General features: G+C 41.4%; 1 protein-coding gene across 1 annotated transcript in view; it reads left to right on the top strand.

Annotated features, from left to right (window-relative positions):
• Positions 1 to 22153, top strand: part of Pcca (propionyl-CoA carboxylase subunit alpha) — a 291408-nt gene that overhangs the window by 121275 nt on the left and 147980 nt on the right. Inside the window, exons 13-17 of the mRNA XM_057785910.1 lie at positions 1044 to 1187; positions 2198 to 2272; positions 6165 to 6233; positions 8103 to 8178; positions 18844 to 18954. Coding sequence (XP_057641893.1) covers positions 1044 to 1187; positions 2198 to 2272; positions 6165 to 6233; positions 8103 to 8178; positions 18844 to 18954 — 475 coding nt within the window. The remainder of the gene's footprint in view (positions 1 to 1043; positions 1188 to 2197; positions 2273 to 6164; positions 6234 to 8102; positions 8179 to 18843; positions 18955 to 22153) is intronic.

Below are 22153 nucleotides of genomic sequence, written 5' to 3'. Positions count from 1 at the left end.
GATAAGCTCCAGGATTATTGTAATGACTAAGCCCTGTTCTTCAATTAGTGCAGTTGAGGCCAGAAGATAATTCGCTTGTTCAGTGACCTTTTCCTGTGTCCATGTATGAAGTATGACATGTCACGATAGGGAAATTATAGTGACACATACCTAGAACTTAATTTTTACAGGGAAAAAATTGGTGTCAAAGTAGTAGATACAGCCAAAGCTTTCTGAAATTTTTAGAATTTATTTGAAATTTTAGATGAAAGATTATGTGATCTTTTTCAGTGTTGTAAATGGCTTTTTATTTTAACCCACATTTAAAGATTTGTAAGCAAAGTGTCAATCAAATTATAATGATGTATCTCTGTCCGTGTGCCTGTGTGTCAGTTGCCCATGTTTGCACATATGTATCCCATGTGCTGGTGTGGAAGGCCAGGTACTCCCCTGGCAGCATCAACTGAAATAGTTATCAGCAGTCTGCTGAGAAAGCAGAGTGGTTTCCCTCACCCTGTTTCGCTATTGTGCATGCTAAGCACTGCCCGTGCCTGTCTGGAGGGAAGGCAACCTGAAGGCTCCATCTGCCGCTTCCTGCCATGCTGCACTGATGCGAGATTACGCGAATCGTGCTGCTTGTCAGGACAGGTTAGTGAAAGCATGCAAGTGGGCACAGCTCAGACTAGATGAGGGCTGAGAACACCAGCAGCCTCCCCACACGTGCCGCAGCAAGTGTGGCAGAAGGGGCTGACTGCCAGCCATGTTGAGAACTGCAGCAAAAGAAATGTAAAGTCAAACTGTTGAGTGTTGAACCACAAATTAATCCAAATCAGGAAAAGTAACCCAAAAGCATGTAAATGCGTTCGGGGGTTGCTCTGACTGTCATCTGTGTAGAATTGTGTTTGTTCTTTCATTGTGCGTGTTTCACTGGGACTTTTCAGTCAGGTATTGTTAAAGGTTAAACAGAATTAACTTCCCTTGACTCTGCAACTTGGAATTTTTGTTGTTGATGTCCATTTATTTGCCTTTTTCTTCATCTATTAACTGAGGTCTTGGCCTTACAGGTTGAGCATCCTGTCACAGAATGCATTACTGGCCTGGACTTGGTCCAAGAGATGATCCGTGTTGCTAAGGGCTACCCTCTCAGGCACAAGCAAGAGGATATTCCCCTCAGCGGCTGGGCAGTTGAATGTCGGGTTTATGCTGAGGTAAAATGTGTTCTGAGGGGAGGCAGGAGGGTGGTTATGTCCAAGGCAGAGCAGCCAGTGTGGCTAAATCGCAGGTAGAGCCAGCGTTTGATGACCTGTGGTAAAAGCAGAAGAACATTAGGTAATCTGGAACAATTAAAACCAGAATGGAATTCAAGTACTGCTCCTGTCTCTCTGCATGGGGAAGTCGATAGCAGTGTGTTGAGAAGCAGCAAAGCCTCGGCTCAGGGGTGCCGACTTTGTCCTTTATGATTCCAGGGAAGGGGTCTAAATTTAAAGCTTTCGGTAAAGCATGCACTCTTCATTCATAATGTTAATTTTGGGTTTTTCCAAAGTCTTAGTCTGACAACCAGTACAAATCAGGTATCAGAATATTTGGTACCTGAAGATGCTTTCCTCAGATAACTGGAGAGTGCCACATGCATATTTTATTTTTTAGATGCAGAAGTGGTCTGGTAATGAACAGCAGTGAGTTGGTAATATCTCTGAGAGTGCCATGAGCTCAAGACTAACTGCTGTTAGTCATACGTGACATAGTGACCCCAAACTCCCAGATCTGTTCCCCATGTATATGTGTGTAAGCATGTGCAGCTTTCTTCTGAGTCTTTGCTTGACCAACTCCGCTTCTTGGCTTTACCATATGTGAGCTGTTTGGAGAAGTAAGAGAAACAATCTCCTGGGTGTGTTGCATTTGTTGTTCTGATAGGAGTTACATTTGATGGTGGGGTCTAGGTCATTTTATTTTTTCCTAAGGCATTCTAAGAAGTTTTAGAAAAAGTTGGAATTTTACCAACTTCAATAAAGTATGATGGAGGTCAGGCTAAACTCTGCTTGCAGTTCTGTTTGATTTAAATATACTTAGAAGTTGTCTAGAGGATGAGACACTTGTACTCTGGAATCTGTGAATTGGTAAATACTGTATGTTAAAAATAGACCTCTTCATTGTAGTTAACCTTGCTCGCTCTGGTTTATGTTTCAAAGACTGTGCTTCCTTTCCTTTGAACCTCCAGGACCCCTACAAGTCTTTCGGCTTACCGTCTATCGGGAGACTGTCTCAGTACCAAGAGCCGATACATCTACCTGGTGTAAGTCATTAACTGTGATACCAACTGAGGGGCTCAGACCTTGATTTATACCATACTTTTATGTTAGAGCGTGTCAACACCAGAGGGTGTAAATTGAGGGACAAGGGAAATTCATGGGGAGTCAGTTTTTGTGTTAAGTAAAAAATATCTTTTGTACTTTCTGGTATTTAGAAACATCAGAATCCACTCAACAGGGTAAGTTTAAACACATCTAATCATATAAATGATAGTTTATACTGTGAAAGATTATAATATCCTAAGAATGAGAAGTGACTTTTTGTGTTAAAAATATAATATTTTCTTTAAAAAAAAAATCTAATCCAGCCCCCGTTGTAGTCAGATGTCAAGAAATTCAAGCACAAAATCAGCTCATCAGCAGGATTTTATTAAGAACAGAGTAACTCATTCTGTGCGGTATCACTAGCTATAAGGAAAAAGTGACCATAGTTTATTTTATCCCATGGTTGGTCTGTTCCTTGTCCCTTAAGCAATGTGGTTGCATAAAAAGAACAAGGGTGGCACTTCTGTTAATCAAGACACTGAGTGCATGCGCAGACGACGTAATGCAAGCGGCGGCGGCATCTGTGAATAAGACCGTTCAGTTTTATGGGTGGTAAGAAGATGGTGAAAGATTGCAGGAAGAATTCTAAATCTGAAGATGTTGTTGGATATATGATTTATTTCACTTTTAAACTGTTTTTGCCCATGTGCTTTCTAAAGGGATTTGACCCCTTCTAGGCCTAGAGACTCCATGCTGTGTTCAAAGCGTGGAGGCAGAAAAAAAACTGTAAAGATTGAACAGGCATCATGTGATGCTAAATAGCACATCAGAGCAAGTGTCGCAGGGACATAGCTAAACACTTTTTTAATCAAACAAAAAAGTCTTAAATAAGAAACGTAATGATTACTCTGGTGTTAGGAGTTTCCACCATGTTGTAATAGCTCACAGAATGTCAAACATTTTACCCTCTCAAGTTTTTGCAATTTGCAATTTTCAAACGTGAGACCTGTTGAAAGTACAAGTGATAATGGACAAACTCTACCCCCTACAGTCTTTGTCCCACCAAATCTTTCTTCAATTAATGCTGCAGCAGGAGTTTTATGTAATAACATTTGCAGTTGCGATCCATCCACAGAAAGAAAAAACAATTAAAATGCCTTAAATGTTCTGCTTACTGCTGTTATTTGCGCGTGTGAATGTTGCATGTCAGCTAAATGGACCAAGGAATAGATGAAGAGATTGGGGGCAGGAGAGTGCGCACTAAGCTTTGTCTATCATTATTGCTCGAGCAATCAAATTGATGTCAGCAGGACAGTAGATGCGTTGACAGCTGTAATTATGTATCTCCATGGTGATCACTTTTGGCCTGTCATGGAGGCCCATGAGTCCCCTCCCTTAGAAGCATTTAATCAGATTGGGCTGTCACTTGTCAGGTAGACACGGCGGGCTGGGAGTTGTGCTGAGGGGAGGTGAGTTGAGAATGAAGGGTGGGACACGCCTGATAGTTTCCAGGGTCCGCAATTTGGCTGACGAAAGCAATTTTAATTTTTAAACCCAGGAGGTTCCTGAGGACTGACTTGAGAACCTGACACTTGGGGCGCGTGGGTGTTTTTAGTGTGGTCCTCTTCCCCTCGCTTTACTAAAACTGGATGTGGCAGCTTCACTCGGGAAGCGGTTCTGGCTCTTGGGTTTCCTGGTCACAAGAAGGAGCTGACTTTTGGTCCACACCTTCACATGCATCTTTAAGTCTGGAACCCGTCGTCAGGGCAGGGATGAGGCTCTTCCTGTAGTCTTTGATTGTTCTCCTTAGAGCTCCATTTGACTTTACTCTTGCGGTGGTCAGTGAAAGTTTTTGCAGGCTTTGTTTTCATAGATGAATGGGCACCAAATTTGATTTTTAGTTGGTTGTTAGAAGAAAGATATATAGTTGGCTATTATTTGGACAAACCTATATTAACAGTTAAAAGTCAATCTTAAAAACTGCCTTATACAGTTTTCTTTGGAATGTTGATCAGTCCGCATGTGCTGATTATATATGATACATTTTCATTTGACCCTGTGGGTTCAAACTGACAAATTCCTGTAATTATTTTAATAAACAACAAAGACAGTTATACTTAGCAGCCACAGAGAAGTTACTTGGCTTTTAGGGTGGTATTTAAGATGACGAGAACTGTGTTATGAATGGCAGGGGAACGCAGTAATATTCCTTATTGCCTGTAGCATTTTCCTGGTGCATTGGACAGGATCTGTGCAGCAGATGACAAGATGTACTGAAAGTCAGAGCCTCAGACCCGCAGCCATGTGGTGGTGCCACACTGAGGAGAGTAGTTCTGACTTACTGGCACCCAAACCAGTAAGATGGCATCTTCTCTCTCAGCCTGGTTACTAGCGGCCATTTAAATGCCAAGAGAAAACTCACTGAAACTTCACCCAAACCAGTAAGATGGCATCTTTTCTCTCAGCCTGGTTACTAGCGATCATTTAAATGCCAAGAGAAAACTCACTGAAACTTCACTGCTTTCACAGCCGCCTAGTAATTCTTTCCCATTTTGTACAAACACCAAATTTTATACAATTTATGCCCTAAAGTTTGTTTTCAGTAAGCAAAGACTGCACACATCCTGTACAAATGTGGAATGGCTTTCACTTTGAGACCTTCATTTGGAATTTGAGTTCACAGACCCAAAGTGTTGCTTTGCTGCATGTGCAAAAATCAGAGTGTGTTCCAGCTTTCTCTTTAAAACCTTAAAAGAGAAGAGCAGTGTGATTTTTCACTTGTCTTCAAATGCCATGTAATAAAGCCATCACCTACCCTCATGTGGATATTCTAGACAAGAGGTTCTATGTGCGGTCCCTTGATAATTGCCTAAATTAAAATATTAAAGGCCTAGCAGCCGCTGCGTTGACCTTTTCTTGCCTTGCCACAGACAGATGAGCTGCTGTTTATTGGGTAGCCTCCTTCTCACAGGTGACAGAGCTTCCTGTCTTCTCTTCCCACCCCTTACAATATTGGGCACTGCAGTCCTGCTGCTTTGGAAGCTTCGATTAAATTCTTCCATCCTCAAGCCCTAGGATATGATGCCTCCCAGTCTTAAATATTTTGATTAGTTTCTAAATACTTCAGAACCAAAACTTGATCACAATAAATCTAATAAATGCCCTGTCCTTGGCAGATGCTCATTCCAAGTTTTACATGGCTAACCTCTGCTGTGCTGCTGGGATCAAGCTGAGAGAGGAAAACAAGAATCAGTGATGCACTAACTAACTTGTTGGCTGGTTAGCAGCAACCAGGGGCTTCAAAAGGATATTTTGAACCTGTGCCGGTCCTCCCCAAGATGAAAAGTACAGAATCCAAACTCTAATTGGAGCGCGCATCCTCACAGAGAGAGCCTTGTGGAAAGCTGTGTAAACACGAAGGCCTCAGGGGACCAAAAGTATCAGAAAATAGCATTCACAGTTGAGGGGGTGAGGCAAAGGAGGAAAAGTGTTGCCGACTTGAAAGCCCGGCCAGTTCTTATAGCTCAGAGGGCCTGAGAGGGAGAGGAATAGCAGGGTCCTCCTCGAGGAGGGGGCTTTAGTGGGGGCATCTTCTTAACAATGCTGCAGCCAGTGGCAGGTGTGCCCTGGGGTAGGGGTGTATGAAACCTCCCTCTTCCCAGTTTCTTTTTTTTTAGTGAAAGAACAAAAATTGTATGCATAATGCATATCAAGAAATCAGAGCTCAAGATCAGACCCTCATTGTGTGTCTGGGTTGTTTTCAGTTTTCCAGAGGCAGGGATGTTGAGATTGTAACTTTATTATCCCTTTTTGTCATGGAAAAATAGCTTGCGGTTAAATAAAACAAATCTGCCCAATATGAAATTACGTACTTTTTCTTTTCTTCCTCAGGTCCGAGTTGACAGTGGCATCCAACCAGGAAGTGATATCAGCATCTATTATGACCCTATGATATCAAAAGTTAGTTCCATTTCTTTATTTTCTTTGAAACAGTACTTACATTTAATTAAGGAATCAGAAGTTGAGCCTTTTTCTTAACAATGTACTGTAATTAAACCTGAAAGCAGTATGCGAAAGTGGAAACAGTTATCTCATGGCTTGTGGGGCTTCCTCAGCACAATCACCATCTACCGGCACTGCCCCTGTGCACATGCGCAGCTCCCGTATCCTTACTGCTCCTGCGCACGTGCGCAGCTCGCATCTTAACCAGCCGCAGCTCAGCCTACTGCAATGAAAGAAATTAAGTTGGTTTTGCCCTTTCAAAAGAGGGCAGTGTAAGTGGCAGGTTCTTTGGAGAACCTGGCCCATAGGCTGTATTTGTTAAGAGTGTTTTTGACCTTCGAAGGTTTTCCAAATCACAACTTGCATGGTTTCAGGCTTTGCTGTTTACACTGTGGCTGGAACCCAGAGCCTGGTGCGTCCCAGCAAGGCGCCCCACCACTGAGCTGCCACCCAACACAGCTTTCACAGAAAAGTGTGCAATAGGATTGGCTTGTGTGACTTTTTAAACTTTTACTTAGCAGAGTAAATTAAAAAATCGTGAATCTCTAAAATCTTAAGACTTCATAATGTTAAAATGCTACAATAGTTAAACTTCTGTTTTTATTAGAAAATCCCTTGTCTCTGAAACAGTAAAGGACCGATTATCATCAAGTTTTTGTTTTGTTATGTTTTTTAGTTTTGTGCTGGGGATCAAACAGGGACCATGCAAGTTTGTCCAGCACTCTGCCATGAACCGCAGCCCATCCCCAGATTATATAGGTGTAGCTGAAAACACAAGTCGTTTTTGTTTTTGTAATTTTTTCACATAAGTTTTTACCATTAATATTCTTAAAAGAAATCTTAGATGTTTTATTTATTAGAGAAACACTCTGAAAGAAAAAATAACACAAAATAATACAAATTGATTTTCAAATTTGCTCTCTTTTTTAGGTGAATATACTCCCATTCAGATAAATATCCTACAAATTTTCTAGATGACTTGTATGTGTGAAATTTATTTTTCCTGAGACAGTGTCTTACTATGTAGCTGGATGACCTGGAACGTGCTTTGTAGACCAGGCTGGTCTCAAATTCATAGAGAACCATCTGTGTCTGCCTTCCAAGTGCTGGCCTTAAAGGTTTGTGCCATCATGGGGCACACTGGCTTTATACTGAAGAGCTTATAAAATTTACTAGAATAATTACAGCCTATAATTTAATGATATGCATCAGAAAAAGCCTTAATCTATATTTTCAAAGTCTAATTTTTTAGATTTTAGAGATTATATATAAAAAGACGCAGATTCATGCAGAAATAGGACCTTCCTCGTTCTTAACCAGTACCTTTAGTTTTGTGTTATCTACAGGTGAGAGTAATTTTAAGACAGCCTAGCCTTTTATTTATACATTTTCATACTGACTCTTTTGAAAGCTACAAAAGTTTTGGTTGTTTGGGAAATCAAACTTGGAAGCCTTGAAAACCAGGGAAATTAGAGACTTGGTCTGCTGCCCCACACGGTGCCCTGTGCTGCTGGGCTGTGCCAGTTCTTCAGGCTCCGCCCTCCCCGCCTGGTCTTTCTTCTGTGCTTGTTTTCAGAACATGCCTGCTTTGCTTTCAGATATGTCTTTACTATGACAATGATATTTAAGAGGAACATCAGTGATAGGCTGGTACTCATTTGTTTATTCAAAGAAGTCTTAATTGACATATTTTATATTAAACAATTGGAGGGCTGTGAGAATTGAGAAGGCACAGTGTTGGATGTGTTAGGAAGTGTTAGACCTTTACCTGGCCCCGTCACTCAGTCTGCAGCTGGCTCTACATACCATCTTGTTGTTTACTTGTAGCTCATCACATACGGGTCTGACAGAGCAGAAGCACTGAAGAGGATGGAGGATGCCCTGGATAATTACGTGATCCGAGGTAAAACGCAAGCATTTGCCTTCTGTTACTCTGTGCGGCATCCGGTTCTAGAGGACATCGGGAAGGCTTTGTATGAGGGAATTCCAGAATCAGTCGCTTACTGTGCTTACATGGAAGTGAGAAAAATGTGAATGGGTAAACACTGGGCACAGAAGCTCGACTCTCTGCAGTCCACGGTATGTAGATGAACATAGATAGGGCATAGCTTTCCCTCTAAATGACTCACAGTATCTTGTAGTTGAACATTGTACGTAATGTGAGAGACTGTGAAGATCCATTATCCCTAATAGTTGGACGTCAAGTTCTCTGTGTCACTGTCTGTGAGTCTCTGGGTCAGGAAGTGGGAAGCTTGCAGACGTGAGCAATGGACATAGGGCCTTACATTTGATTAATTCAGAGATTGGGAGAACAGATCTTGGCTTCTGCTTGGAGAAGAGTTAGATAGTTTGCTAGGAAGTGTGGTTTTCTTCCCTGGGTCTCTGTCCTCATGCAAGCCTTCCGAGAACAATGCTGCCTGAATCAGAAGTCACTCTTGCAATCGAGTCTGTAAAGTGGTTATTCTACCCACTTTGAGGAGAAAATTATATATTAAATGTAAGTACTAACTTTGCGTTAGTAATGAAAAGAGTTCTGCTATGACATCTGCCCACTATAACTTTGGGTGGCCAGGGAGGGTCTAAGAGCGTCCTCTAGGTATGCCTGGGTGCTGGATCATTTTCAGACTCTGCTCTTCAGCGGATCCGAGTTTGGTTTCATTATCCACACAGGTGGCTCACAACTACCCGTAAATCTAGCTCCAAGGATCTAATTTCTTCTGGCCTCCATGGGTAGACATATATGTGTTCATAAAGATATCTGAATAAAGATACAGGATTAGCAGGCAGTGGAGTGGGCGTGTTGGAAATGAGTGGGGGATGGGAATCAAAAGTAAATGGGATAAAGGTGGAGGCTCCCTGACTACAAATGTGACTGTTTGTGAAGTTGGACTAATGAGTGTCGTAAGTAAGGCTCAGAATGGAATATTAACAGCTAATGGGACACATTTCAGATGAGCCATATAGTCCTGCAGACGGGCGAGGGTGTGGGGGGAACTAACCCAAATACATACCCTAGGCTAAAGAGAAAATATGTCTGAATAAATATTAAACTCTAATTAGTACGTTTATTTTTCATAGTTGGTGGGTTAGCAGGTCTGAAACCAATTTATGTACATTCTGGAATTGAGGAAATAAATACGTGTATTGTGGATAATAAGAACCAAGTTTCCTCTTGTCAGAAAGGCAGTAACAGATGTGGGAACGAGTGCCTGGGGGTGGAGTGAACCCTGTGTGTGGTATGAGGTTGAGTCTGAAGGTATCCATGAGAACTCTTGGGCTTTAATAAACTGATGACTGTGTAAAGGTGTGTGCATGTGTGTATACATGTCCGTGTGTACATACGCCACGTGTACATTCTCTAGCTGAAGGTTCTGAACTTTGGCACAGGTGACACTTTGGGGACAGTCCTGTGTAAAGTGCGCATGTCCATGTGCGTGGCTTCTGTCCACTCATTTTACTAAACGTGTCCAGGCTTGTGAGCGTGAAGGGCAGAGCTGTCCTGGGAGAGTGGATCAGGACAGGAGGAATGCACATCTGTCTTCCCAGCTCTCCCCTGGGCTCCAGTACTCGACAGGCTGAGGCAGGATTGCTGGGTGACAGTTCCAGGCCAGTCTTGGCTACAGTGTGACACTCTGTATAAACTGTAAAACAAACGAAGGAAAACCTCAAAAGCAGGTAGGTCGGTTAGGAAGACTCAGGAGCTGGTTGAGGAGGCCTCCGCTGGTCAAACTGGGAGTTTGCCACACAGGAAGTAATGCCAGCAGCACCTTACACCCTGTCGCTGAAGCGAGAGTTAGGAGCTGGAAATGCTTGGGTTGGGTAAGTGAAGGAGTCAGCATGGCTCCCCCACATAGATTGTAAACCAACACGTGCAGAAAAAGCACTACATTGAGAATATAAAATACAAGAAAATCTGTAGATGCTGAAGTTAGTGGGGAAAATGGAGAAACAGCTATTTTTATAGTTTCTTGGCATCCCAACATATATACTTAATAAACACCATGGAAGCTGTTTCATGCTAGCGACCTTACCAAGCTGCCAGGGCTCACCCGAGTCCTGCACCTCTTGTTATCATCTGTGACTCACATGCACATGCGTGCACACACAGGCATGCAGACACACAACTGAAAATGGGTGGACAGAATATAATCGTGAGGAAACACCAGACAAACCGCCCTGAAAGACAATCAACAGAATAAATGGCCTCTGATCCCCCAAAGGTGTCAAGGTCAACAAACACAAAGAGAAGGCAGCAGCTTATCTAGATCAAAGTGACCCGGAGCACAGACTGCTGGGTGCAAGGGTTTCTCACTAGATCCCGGACCAGGAAAAGAGGCTTTCCTTTGTAGTAAAAGTCATAAGCGGGACAACAGAGGAAATCTGAGTAAAGTCTGTAGATTAGATAGACACTGGGTTGCAGAAGAGACCTGTCTTCTCCTTAGGAACTCCACAGGACGATATTTAGAGGCTGTTCTGTCTTCAACTTACCTTCAAGTGTTTCTGTCAGAAAATGGTGTGTGTGGTCTGTGGTCTATGCATCCAAAGAATCAATACAGAGATATGCTGAGGGGCCGCAGACTCAGAGCAAGGGTCAAGGGTGGACAATAATTATCTAGTTTTGCCAACTTTTGAAGATTCTGAAATTACTACAGAATAAGTTGGGGTTTTTTGTTTTGTTTTTTAAAATAAAAGGCTCATCCCTTCTCTTTACTATTATCTTTGATGTTTACTTATTTACCTGGTGAATTCTAAAGGGTAGGTGTGTTTTAAAATGTATTGTAAAGGGAAGGAAAGGAAGGAGAGTTTACTGTATTGTTAAGTAATTGCTTCATTGGTCAAACGTGGATTCCCCTACAGATACACTAAATTACTTGTAAGTTTTTGTGAAAGTTGAGAAATTTTAGAGCACAGTATACCTAGGTTAAACTTAATTTCCAAGTCCCCATGAAAAAGCAGTGGCCTCGGCCTCTGTTTGATCCTGGTGGAGTGCACAGCTAGTGTCTGGCCTGCTGTTTTGGAACCAGCAGGCAGTCAGAAGGCGGCTCTAGGGGCCTCCCTCTGTGGCCTGGTCATGATTTCTCATGCAGATGGGATCTGGTGAACTCTGGCACAGGTCACCCCAATTCCCAATCTAAAACTTTCAGTCATAATTTTTATGATTTTGTGATTAATAATATTAGTGAGGCTATAAACTAACTCTGAAAGAATTCTCTACCGTCCACATACTGTTTATACAGGGACTCATTCAAATGGCATTGTCTTTCCTGGGACATGGAAAGAAAGCAAACTGAATGTGTAGCGGTTCCTCTCATATGGCTCGTCCCTTCCATCTGGTGTTTTCAGCTTTTTATGTATGGAATAGTATCCTGATCATCCCTGTTTTGACTTTAGAATTACTTCCTGGACAGTAGGTCTTGGAGCAGCTAGTTGTGCTGTCATCCATACATGGAAAGTAAGTATTACATTACTGTCTGCCTTAGATTAGCAAAGCAGCTGATGATTTGATTTCACATAGTCAGTTTGGGGAATGCTATTGGGGGGAGGCTGCTTGTCAGTTCCTGGCTGCCCAACCCAAAATAACCACACAGAAACTGTATTATGTGAATCACTGCTTGGCCAATCACTTCAGCGTATTGCTAACTAGCTCTTATATCTTTGGTTAACCCATTTCTATTATTTTATATTTTTACCATGAGGCTTGTGCCCTACCAGCAAGGTTCTGACTGGTGGCTTGCATCTTTCTCCTGTGGTGGCTCCATGGAGTCTGACTGACTCTACCTACACTCTCTCTCTCTCTCTCTCTCTCTCTCTCTCTCTCTCTCTATATATATATATATATATATATATATATCTTCCAGCCTGGCTATATTCTGTTAAGCAATTGGCCAAAAGCAACTTCTTTATTAACCAACAAAAGCAACACATAGACAGAAGGACTTCCCACACCAGTATGCTATTTAGAGAACTTTAAGGACAAATGTATTTGAGTTTTAATTTTATTCTCGAAACATTATTTAGTGAAATCTAAGTCTTTTTCATGTTGTATTTACTATACATGTAGAAAGGTTTTAAAAAAATTCTTCAAGCAATGGAAGCAGCCTAGATGTCCATCAATAGATATGTATTGTAAGTGTTATGTATAGACACAATAGAATTTTACCCTGCTGAAAAGAAAAAATGAAATTATGAAAATTTCAGAAAAGTGGATGGGGTTGGAGAAGAATTATATCAAGCAAGATGACCCAGACTCAGAAAGATACCAACCCTGCCTTCTCGTTCATATGATCATGGCCATCCTAGTTGTGTGTGTGTGTGTGTTTATAAATGTGGTGAAGTCAGAAAGGTCATAAAGACAGTGTAAAATGAGCTTCTGATGGGTAGGGGGGACATGAGGGCATACGTGACAGGGAGGACGGAGGGAAGGAGATGGGAGGGGTCTACCGTGAAGTACTTTGTGTACCGACTTAAAATGTTTTTAAAAAATGCTGTAACAAAAAAAAAAAAAAAAAAAAAAAGGAGATGCCCATTTTTGTGCTTGGCTCCGTTGTTTAATACCCTAAATATAAGTAATCTTTGCCCATAATCCTTTGGGTTACCTTTTCTAAAGCCAACACCCCCTTTTCAGCAATGAGTACGGAATGAAATGCCAATTTGTCATTCCCCTGCCGTTTGCATTCATTCCAATATTTTGGATATCAGCATCAGAAAGTAACTTTATCTTGTCCAAATTATAAACTGCATTTTTAAGCCATGTTATGTTATATTTACCAAAGGCAGATTGTGCTGTTTGGGTATTGACAGTAAGGAAGACTGAGAAACCTGTATCAGGACTAGGCTGTAAAGAGAAATTCAGTAAAGCTAACTGTGAAATATTACATGTGTGGGCAAATACTTGTTTTATTTCACTAACTGGAGCAATAATCGTAGACGTTAGAGGCCTCACTAACTCAACTATAATTCGGCAGCAAGTCGGGGAGGGTGTCTAGTGAATAGGCAAACTAAGTTGTTGATTTTCATGTAAGAACAATTACTTTGTTCTCTTTGAACTAAATCACCGCTGCTCCTCAGTCTTCTGACTTCAGTCCCTCCCTTGGGGAATTATTTCTGGCACACTTTGTGTATTGTAATTCCTGTGGCAGGGTGTGGGGTTGACTTCATTTGCCTGTGTCTGCTGCTTCTCCTGCTCTTTTGCTCTCTTCCTGCTGATGGCCCTGGCCAGGCCTTGAGACCCTCTTACCTTCTGCTCTCTCAGACTGGAATGGAATCACTCAGACGGCAGCAGCCTGTCTCTCACAGACGTCCGTCTCCCTTGCTCAAAGTGAAGCACGTGTTTTCCTCTTGCCCTCTCCATCTCAGCCAAGCCATCTCTGTTACACTGGAGAACACATGTCCTTTCCTCAGCATTAGCCTAGCCTCCCAGTCTGCGGCTAAATCCCTTCCTTCCTCTCACATCCCAGTCCTTTTCTCCGCAGACACTGCCAGCGCTTTGCTGTGGACCACAGTCTGGGAGGTTTCCATGGTGCAGTTGTGGACAATGTGTTTCCCACCTCACTCCTATCCCTGTGTATTCTATCCCTCGTAATGTGCAAACCTGCTTTTCTCCCTGCTTCTCACCGCCATTCTCATCTCTCTGAAGGACAGCGACCCTTTTCTGTGGCCTCTTGGACCTTGACTGCTCATTGGGCTGTATCTCCTCCTCCTGGTAGTCTTCTCTACACAAATGCCCACTGGCAACCGTTTGCTTTGTGCAACAGTGACAAGCCTGTTTTATGTGTATGCGTGTTTTGCTGTATGTATGTATGCATACCATGTATGTGTCTTGTGTCCATGATGTTTGGGCATCAGATCCCCTGAACTGGAGTTTTGGGTGATTATGAGCCGCCATATGGGCGCTGGGAACTGAACCTTTTTCTTTTGCAAGAGCAACAAGTGTTCTTAATTGCTAAGCTGCCTTTCCAGCCCTGTGAAAATTCTCCAAACAGGTAAAAGTACTTATAATGTCCAGACCTGAAGTTTCCATCCCCATGTCTTGCTCCGCTTTTGTATTATGAACTTGCTGTGGTCATTTGTGCACAGGTGTCTCTGTGGCAGCTGAGAGCCATCCTCCAAAGGCGCTTTGGTTCTGACCACTTGTGATGTAGGTCCAGCTGTTGATCCTCCTTCAGATCACCACCCTTTTCAAGGAGCTTTTTAAAATTCTTGCCCCTTTGGCTCATCTTTTTAATTAAGCGTCTTGACAAATGCTGCCTATTTGTAGATAAATGTCAGAGGTTTCACAGACCTTCTGTTACCACCACAATGAAAGTGTTTGTTTAATAAAAGTCCTTATAAATGTCTAACATGCCTATGCCTCAGGCATGTAGTTGATTTTGGGTATTCTCTGCATATTAATTTAGAGTCCTCGGGAGCAGTAATGTTCGGCTATGAGCTAAATTGTTGCCTGCAAAGCAGGGTTGGGATAGGGGTACATTTCTCACAGACATGTAATACCAAGGTGATTTATTTTGCAGTCGAATTCTGGAACTTGGTATGAGGGTTTGAGGAAAGTGGAATGATTTAAGAGTTGGATTTTATGCGGTTTAGATATACAGTATTTTGTGAATTGGGAACAGAGATGTTAACATGTTTACATAGTTTGGTAATACCGTGTAGTAGGGAGCTGCGGGCCTCTTCCCACAGCCCGGCTCATGGTTGCCTGGCTAGCTTATGCCCCAAAATAAAGACACACAAACTCTATTCTTTTAAACACTGCTTGGCCCATTTCTGTTCATGTATGTAGCACCCCAAGGTGCGCTTACCGGGAAGATTCTAGCCTACGTCCATCCTGGGTCAGAGCTTCATCGTGTCTGCTCTGGAGAGGAGAGCATGGCGTCTGTCTCTCCGAGGAGCTGCCCTGCATCTGAGCTCACTTCCTCTTCCTCCCAGCATTCTATTCTGTCTACTCCACCCACCTAAGGGGTAGCCTATCAAATGGGCCAAGGCAGTTTGTTTATTGACAAATGACCTTCCTCCATCATTTCCCTTTTTTCTGTTTAAACAAAAAAAAAAAGGAAGGCTTTAACTTTAACATAGCAAAATTACATATAACAAAACAGTTATCAAGTAAAAATTACAATATTTACATCTATTTTATCTTTATCATAACTAAGGAAAACTATAACTATAACTATCTATCTATTATTCAACTCCGTCAAAGACTCCAGAAGAATACAATATTACCTAAGCAAACAAAAAGTAAGCAACTTCTAAACTCTAGAAATGACAGAGACATCTCACTGCCTGGACAGTCACCCAAAGTTCCTCTGTACCGTTGGGGCATCCATCTTCGGCCTAAAGGTCCATAGTATCCAGAGACATTTCCATGAAGCAGGAAATTTAAAGGCAGTTCAGTCACTATCTGCTGTGTCCTGCAGAATGTCTCGCAGACTCTTTCATGAATCAGGAACCCCGAAAGATCATCTCACCTTTAGGCAAGTTCAGCAGTCCTCTCTCTGTGGGTTCTTTGTGTCCAGTTTATAAAATAGTCCAGGCAAGAGCAGTTTCTTGCCCAAATGGCTATCAAACTCCATAAGGATCCTCTTCGATGCCCATCTTCTTCTTGAAGTAGATTGGTGCTGCCAGGAGCAGAGTGTCTCATTGTCATGAAAAACCCTAAGTTATTAAAACATTTAAAATACCATATTCTCTAGTCTTTGAAAGATATGATGAATGCCTATCTGAAATATATGCATGCACATCTAGAAAATCTAACTAACATGACTACAAACTTGACTATTATTGATAATTATCCATTAACAACCTATATACATTACATTTTGAAATAAACTATACAATCACAATACCTTAATTAATATCAGAAATACATACACATATAATAAAATTGACCTTAAATTAATATCAGTAAACCAAGATTCATATCAATGTAAATTATTCACATCTATATCTCTCCCTTTAAATGTAAAAGAACATTTATAAACAATATATGGGAACATGGGCGCAGTTTTTTCTCTCCAAACTGCTTCCTGCTGAATGGGGGCGCTGTTATTCGGGTCTTTTATGGGATAACCTGTCTGCTAGGTTCATCTCAGTTGGCAGTTGAGCAAAGTAATTTTTTGAAGGTGTTCACAGCAACCCTTCAGGAGGACGTGGTCTATCATACCATATTGGGATCGAAGAAGCAATCCAAAGAGTCTCATCCTCTGTGAAAACAAAAGAAGAAACTCTTTTCCAAAGTATCATATCCTTAGATCCAAATTCTGAAGTCAAGGTATTTTGAAAATATCTATCTTGGATTAGTTCAGCAGCATTTATAAACAAATATCTTTTAGCATCTGTTGCTCCTTCCTCAGCATTCAAACAATTCAAAGAGAGCATAATAGCATACAGTATCAAGATTCTCTGTGTAATTTCCATCTTTGTGCAGCTTTATTTTAACTCTATTTTGTTTACTTTTACTTTTGTTTTATATTCTCTGTATATATTTGTCCTGGAATAACTCTATAGACCAGACTGTCCTTGAACTCTCAGAGATCCTTCTGTCTCTGCCTCCCAGGCATAGGGATTAAAGGCGTGTGCTACCACACCTTGAAGTCACAGAGGTAAATTTCCCTCTTGCCTCCCAAGTGTTGGGATTAAAGGTGTGTACTACCACACCCAACTACTCTCTTTCTTCCTTATTTTACTTTTAAGAACTTTAATTTTCAGCCTGTATATATTTTTAAACACACTGTAAATCATTTAAAGTTTTCTTTGTCTTTGAATCTCTCTTTACTGTATCTCTCTCTTTTTCTGACCACACGAGCCTTTAAATTACTGAGCAATATGGGTAGGATTAAAGCCGTGGCTTTGCCAGCTAAATCCAGGCCATTCCTTAGCTTTCCAGCCTCATGGCGGAGGTACCGGCTGTAGCCATGTTTACCACCACAACTCTGTGGCGTTTCAAGGTCCTTGCCAGCAAACAAGCTGCAATACTATATCCACAGACAACACTCAAGTCCTCTCTCTGTAGTTGGCCCTCCTGCCTCAAACAGTCAGAGTTTGCCCTGGCAGGATGGACCAGAATGCCAGAGTTTTAAAACAGCACAACTTTTTTCCTGCTACGTCTGAAAACAAACAAGTATGCAGTCAGCTTTTATCAATACCTTTTAAGTGTTTCATGGCAGGACCTCTTAATGAGCTGCAGGGTTCTGCAGCTGAAGCTGAGTCAGGAAGCCTCTCTTAGATGAGAGCGCTTGCTTGCCTCTAGCAAGCAGAGCAGACCCGAGAAATTGCTGCTACCAAGAAAACACGCTTTACTCTATTCTTTCCCAAGCTTTCTCAGGCTTTCTGTGGATGCAGTTATCCACGTGGGCGCCATCTGTAGTAGGGAGCTGCGGGCCTCTTCCCACAGCCCGGCTCATGGTTGCCTGGCTAGCTTATGCCCCAAAATAAAGACACACAAACTCTATTCTTTTAAACACTGCTTGGCCCATTTCTGTTCATGTATGTAGCACCCCAAGGTGCGCTTACCGGGAAGATTCTAGCCTACGTCCATCCTGGGTCAGAGCTTCATCGTGTCTGCTCTGGAGAGGAGAGCATGGCGTCTGTCTCTCCGAGGAGCTGCCCTGCATCTGAGCTCACTTCCTCTTCCTCCCAGCATTCTATTCTGTCTACTCCACCCACCTAAGGGGTAGCCTATCAAATGGGCCAAGGCAGTTTGTTTATTGACAAATGACCTTCCTCCATCAATACCGTCTAGAAGAAAGAGATGCATAGAAAAAATGCCTGGAAGGAGATAGTAAGTTGTTAGCCTATGGATGGATAGTCATTTTGTCTCCGTATGTGAATCTCATGTTCATGGTAACCTGCTGTAACCAAGGTGTCTAGATACAATGGTATGGATACTATGGAAATAGATGTGGTTTTATGTAATTATTTTGTTGGTTCTTCCAAATAGTGAGATTATTGAAGGGAGTAAACATGCGCACACAGAGAGACAGAGAAGCAGACTAGGGGTTCATCTACTTCATTTGCGTTGCCAAAGTGAGATTCCTGCCACCTCAGGAAGCCTCTAAGAGGAGGAAATGAAAGGAAGGTGTTAAACACATCACTTCAACTTGCATCCCCTTGTTTAGGAATTAGTTGTTGTGCTTAGTGCAAGCAGGGTGGACAATGAAGTCTGAATGGGTGGGTTTGGGTTTGGTTTTGGTTTAATATTTTTATTAGCTAAGGAAACAAGTAATTGGAGTTATTGGTAGACAAGGGGAGAGAGAGACAGAGAGAGTGTGTTTTTGTGTCACAGGTCAGTATTGGTATCTTTCTTATTAGCTCCCCAGGGTCTCTCACTAACCTGGAGCTCACTGATTTGATGAGACTGCCTGGCCAGCAAGCTCTAGGGATCCCCCTGTCTCTACCTGCCCAACACTGGCACACAGGTGTACACAGCTATCCTCAGCATTTTTTACATGGGAGTGAAACTGAGTTCCTTATGCTTGTATGGCAAGCATTTTATCGATTCCATCAGCCTACCGAAAATCGGATTCTTAGCTGACTCATTGTTTTCCAATTCTGCCTGAAATTTTGTTTTTAGGTGTTACACACAACATCCCATTGCTTCGTGAGGTGATAGTCAACACACGCTTTGTGAAAGGGGATATCAGCACCAAATTTCTCTCTGATGTGTATCCTGATGGCTTCAAAGGTATGTACATATATGAATGTGCTGAATTATTTAGTTCTCGGGAGTTCATTGAATTATGCCAGGCTATTTTTATTCTTAATTGCTACACACAGCGTTTCAGTTATGAACGAAGGTTCTTTAACTTCTGTTCTACTTAGTGTGTTAGCTCTTTGAGTAATTTTGATCATTAACATTCATGATTTTGATTGTGCATGGGTGATTCACAAATGTAACCCCCTTCAGCTCTTCTCTTCAAAATCAAACAAACAAAAAGCTGTGTGTGCAGTTTCTGCTCATGTGTGAGAGTCTAGGTTCATTCCAGCCATGCTGCATATAGAGGATAGAAGACAGTCTCTCAGGTAACAGTTTTAAGTGTAAAAAATGAATGTTTGGATAAAGAAAATGTCCTCGTGTTAAATTTCACACTGACAAGTTGTCAGTGAGTGTTTCCAAGTCACAGAAGAATATTCCATCAAATTGGAGATTGAGAGAGCACCGAAGACCTGGTTAACATCAGTGGAAACCAGTGGGTTTACCTGAGACTTTGTAGTAATACCTAGACAGAAATCTTTGGTGAACTGGGTTTGAAGGCTGATTCTTGGCTTCAAGTATTTTAGGGACTTGGTATAGATTAGCAGCCCTTGCTGAGCATGTGTGAAGCACTGGACTTTGATCCCTGTTAAATACCAAGTTAAATATAAAACAAAAAGCATGTGTTTTAATATAGAAAATATACTAACTGTATAGTTATATTTCAGACTACATGTAAATTCAACTCACCTTTATATAGTTTACTGTTGAATGCATTTGCAAAATGGTTTTTAGTTTAGACTATATAATAAAATTTTTGTAAATTAAATTGAAAATAGTCAATTAGAATATTCTCTGAATTTTATCTTTAGAGTTCTATCATTAAAAGAAATTAAGAATTTCTTTTATTTGTACAAAAGCAATAATAATTCATCAGATTATTTTTCCTACATTTTTGGATTTTCAAAAATACAGGATAAACTACATCTTGGCTGTGATTTAACTGAGTATTATCTCATCTGCTATCTGCTATCCTGAGTTCAGAACAACGTAGGCCATTACTTCTTACTGTTTCCTTAGCAACAACCCACAGGAGACACTATCTAAACACCTGTTTAATCAGTGAAAAGAAACCTGTCCATGGTGTTGATGAAAGGGATGCTTTGGATGTTTCAAGTCACCTGTACACATATCTAGATAAACAGCTCACCCTGTTTGGTTCTAATATTTTGTTCTCTTTGCTAAACTTTAGAAGATGTGGTAAGTTGGGAGACATATTTAGAACTTCCATATGGTTCCATGTCCGCCCAAATAATTCATTTGTGTAGGTGGCATGATGAGAAATAGTGGGCAGAAGGCAAAAGTAGGTAGAAGAAATTCAAGTCAACTCTCAGAAGCAGTTTTTGTATGTATGTGAGCATTTGTTTATATTCATGTATATGTGAGCATAAATATGTATATGTGAGCATAAATGTACATGGGCAAGCAACCTTGATGAGGATACATAGTCTACTTTTAAAATTCTGTAAAATGTTGCAAATTCTTTAGGAGCTATGACCTCCCTTCACCTGAGAAACTGACCTTAGAGCTGAGTACGCTCTCCCACAGGACACCACGTTTCCTCTGTAGTACAGAACTGTTTATGCGACTCTTCTGCTTGCGACAGAAAGGGCCCTGGCTGTTGGCTGTGCTAATCCGCCAGGAGAACCTTTTACAATAGCTTAATCTCTACTTTCATTTCTCATGAAGCACAAAGAAGCTATGTGATCACTAAGAGAGGAACTGGCTCTAGAGTTTCTTCCTTTTTGTTAGTCTTAAGGTGTGACCCAGACTGGCTTTGAATGTGAGGCCTATGTCTGGCTGCTTCTTTTCTTAAAATCACTTTTTTTTTTATTTAAAATGTTTCTCATATAATATATTTTGATCATGTTCGTTCTCTTTCCTGAAGTCATTCCAGAAGCCTGCCTCCTTACCTACCCGATTTCATGTTCAGAGAACATAACCAAAGTCAAATAAAAACAGCAAAAAAGACAAAAAACACCAAACCGCAACAAAAAAAGCACACAAAAACCATGAAGTCCATTTTGTGTTAGTCAGGTACTCCTGAGTTTGAGGCCTGTGGTGGTTGATATGCCCAGTATCACTCCTGTAAATGGAGGCTTTGCTGTCCCACCTGGTCCTGCAGCTGCTTTTAAAACAACCACTCAAAGGATTGATATTAATCACAAACCGTTTGGTCTGTTGCTCAGGCTTATTACTAACTAGCTCTTACAACTCAAATTAACTCATTTCTATTCATCTATATTTTGCCACATGGCTTCGTGGTGTTAAACTGATCTCTAATACAACTTTTTGCTCTTACAGCTTGCTGGCATCTGCCCTGATTGTCACTTCTTCTCCCTCTATCTCTGCATGGATTTCCTGCCTGGCTTTATCCTGCCTTGCTATAGACCAAATCAGTTTCTTTTTTAACTAATGGTTATAAAACCCATTCACAGCACACAGAGGGGTTATCCCACAGCATGCTCCATTGGAGAAAACTGATCTGTTTCTCTCCCTCTTCCTGCTCCTATCAATTGCAAACAGCGTCTTGGTTAGGGGTAGGACTCTGTTCTCACTTCTCCATGCTTTGATTTTGTCTGGCTTGAATTTTGCGGGTCCTGTGCATGGTGTCACAGTCTCTGTGACTTCATATGCACATTAGTCCCTTTTTCTTCATGTGTGGGATGGAGTGCAGGGCCTTGTACATGGCAGGCCAGAAGAGTGAGCCTGGATCTCCAGCCCTGGTGATGGGGTTCCCTTTCTTTCTTTCTTTCTTTCTTTCTTTCTTTCTTTCTTTCTTTCTTTCTTTCTTTTTTTGTGACATGGTTTTCAATTACAGCTTGAGTATTCATTGAATTGGGCTGGGATTTCATAGACTTTTCAATGACATATCATCAGATGGCCTCTATGGACTTTCAATGAATACAGCTTTTTGGACGTTCCCAACATCTCCTTTATAGCAGGCTTTCTTGGACTGCCAGTCCATAAATCATGATATATAAACTTATTATTAGTTATGAATGCTCGGTTTTTTCTTACGCTTGTCTCACTAGCTCTTATAACTTAAATTAACCTGTTTCTAATTAATCTGTGTTTTACCTTGGAGCTTTTTATATTTTTTTCATTCTGCATGTCCTACTCCATGTCT

The sequence above is a fragment of the Chionomys nivalis genome, chromosome 12 (assembly GCF_950005125.1).
Source record: "Chionomys nivalis chromosome 12, mChiNiv1.1, whole genome shotgun sequence".
NCBI classification, from domain to species: domain Eukaryota; kingdom Metazoa; phylum Chordata; class Mammalia; order Rodentia; family Cricetidae; genus Chionomys; species Chionomys nivalis.
The sequence above is the reverse complement of the archived record's forward strand: the minus strand, read 5'-3'. Positions and strand labels throughout refer to the sequence as shown.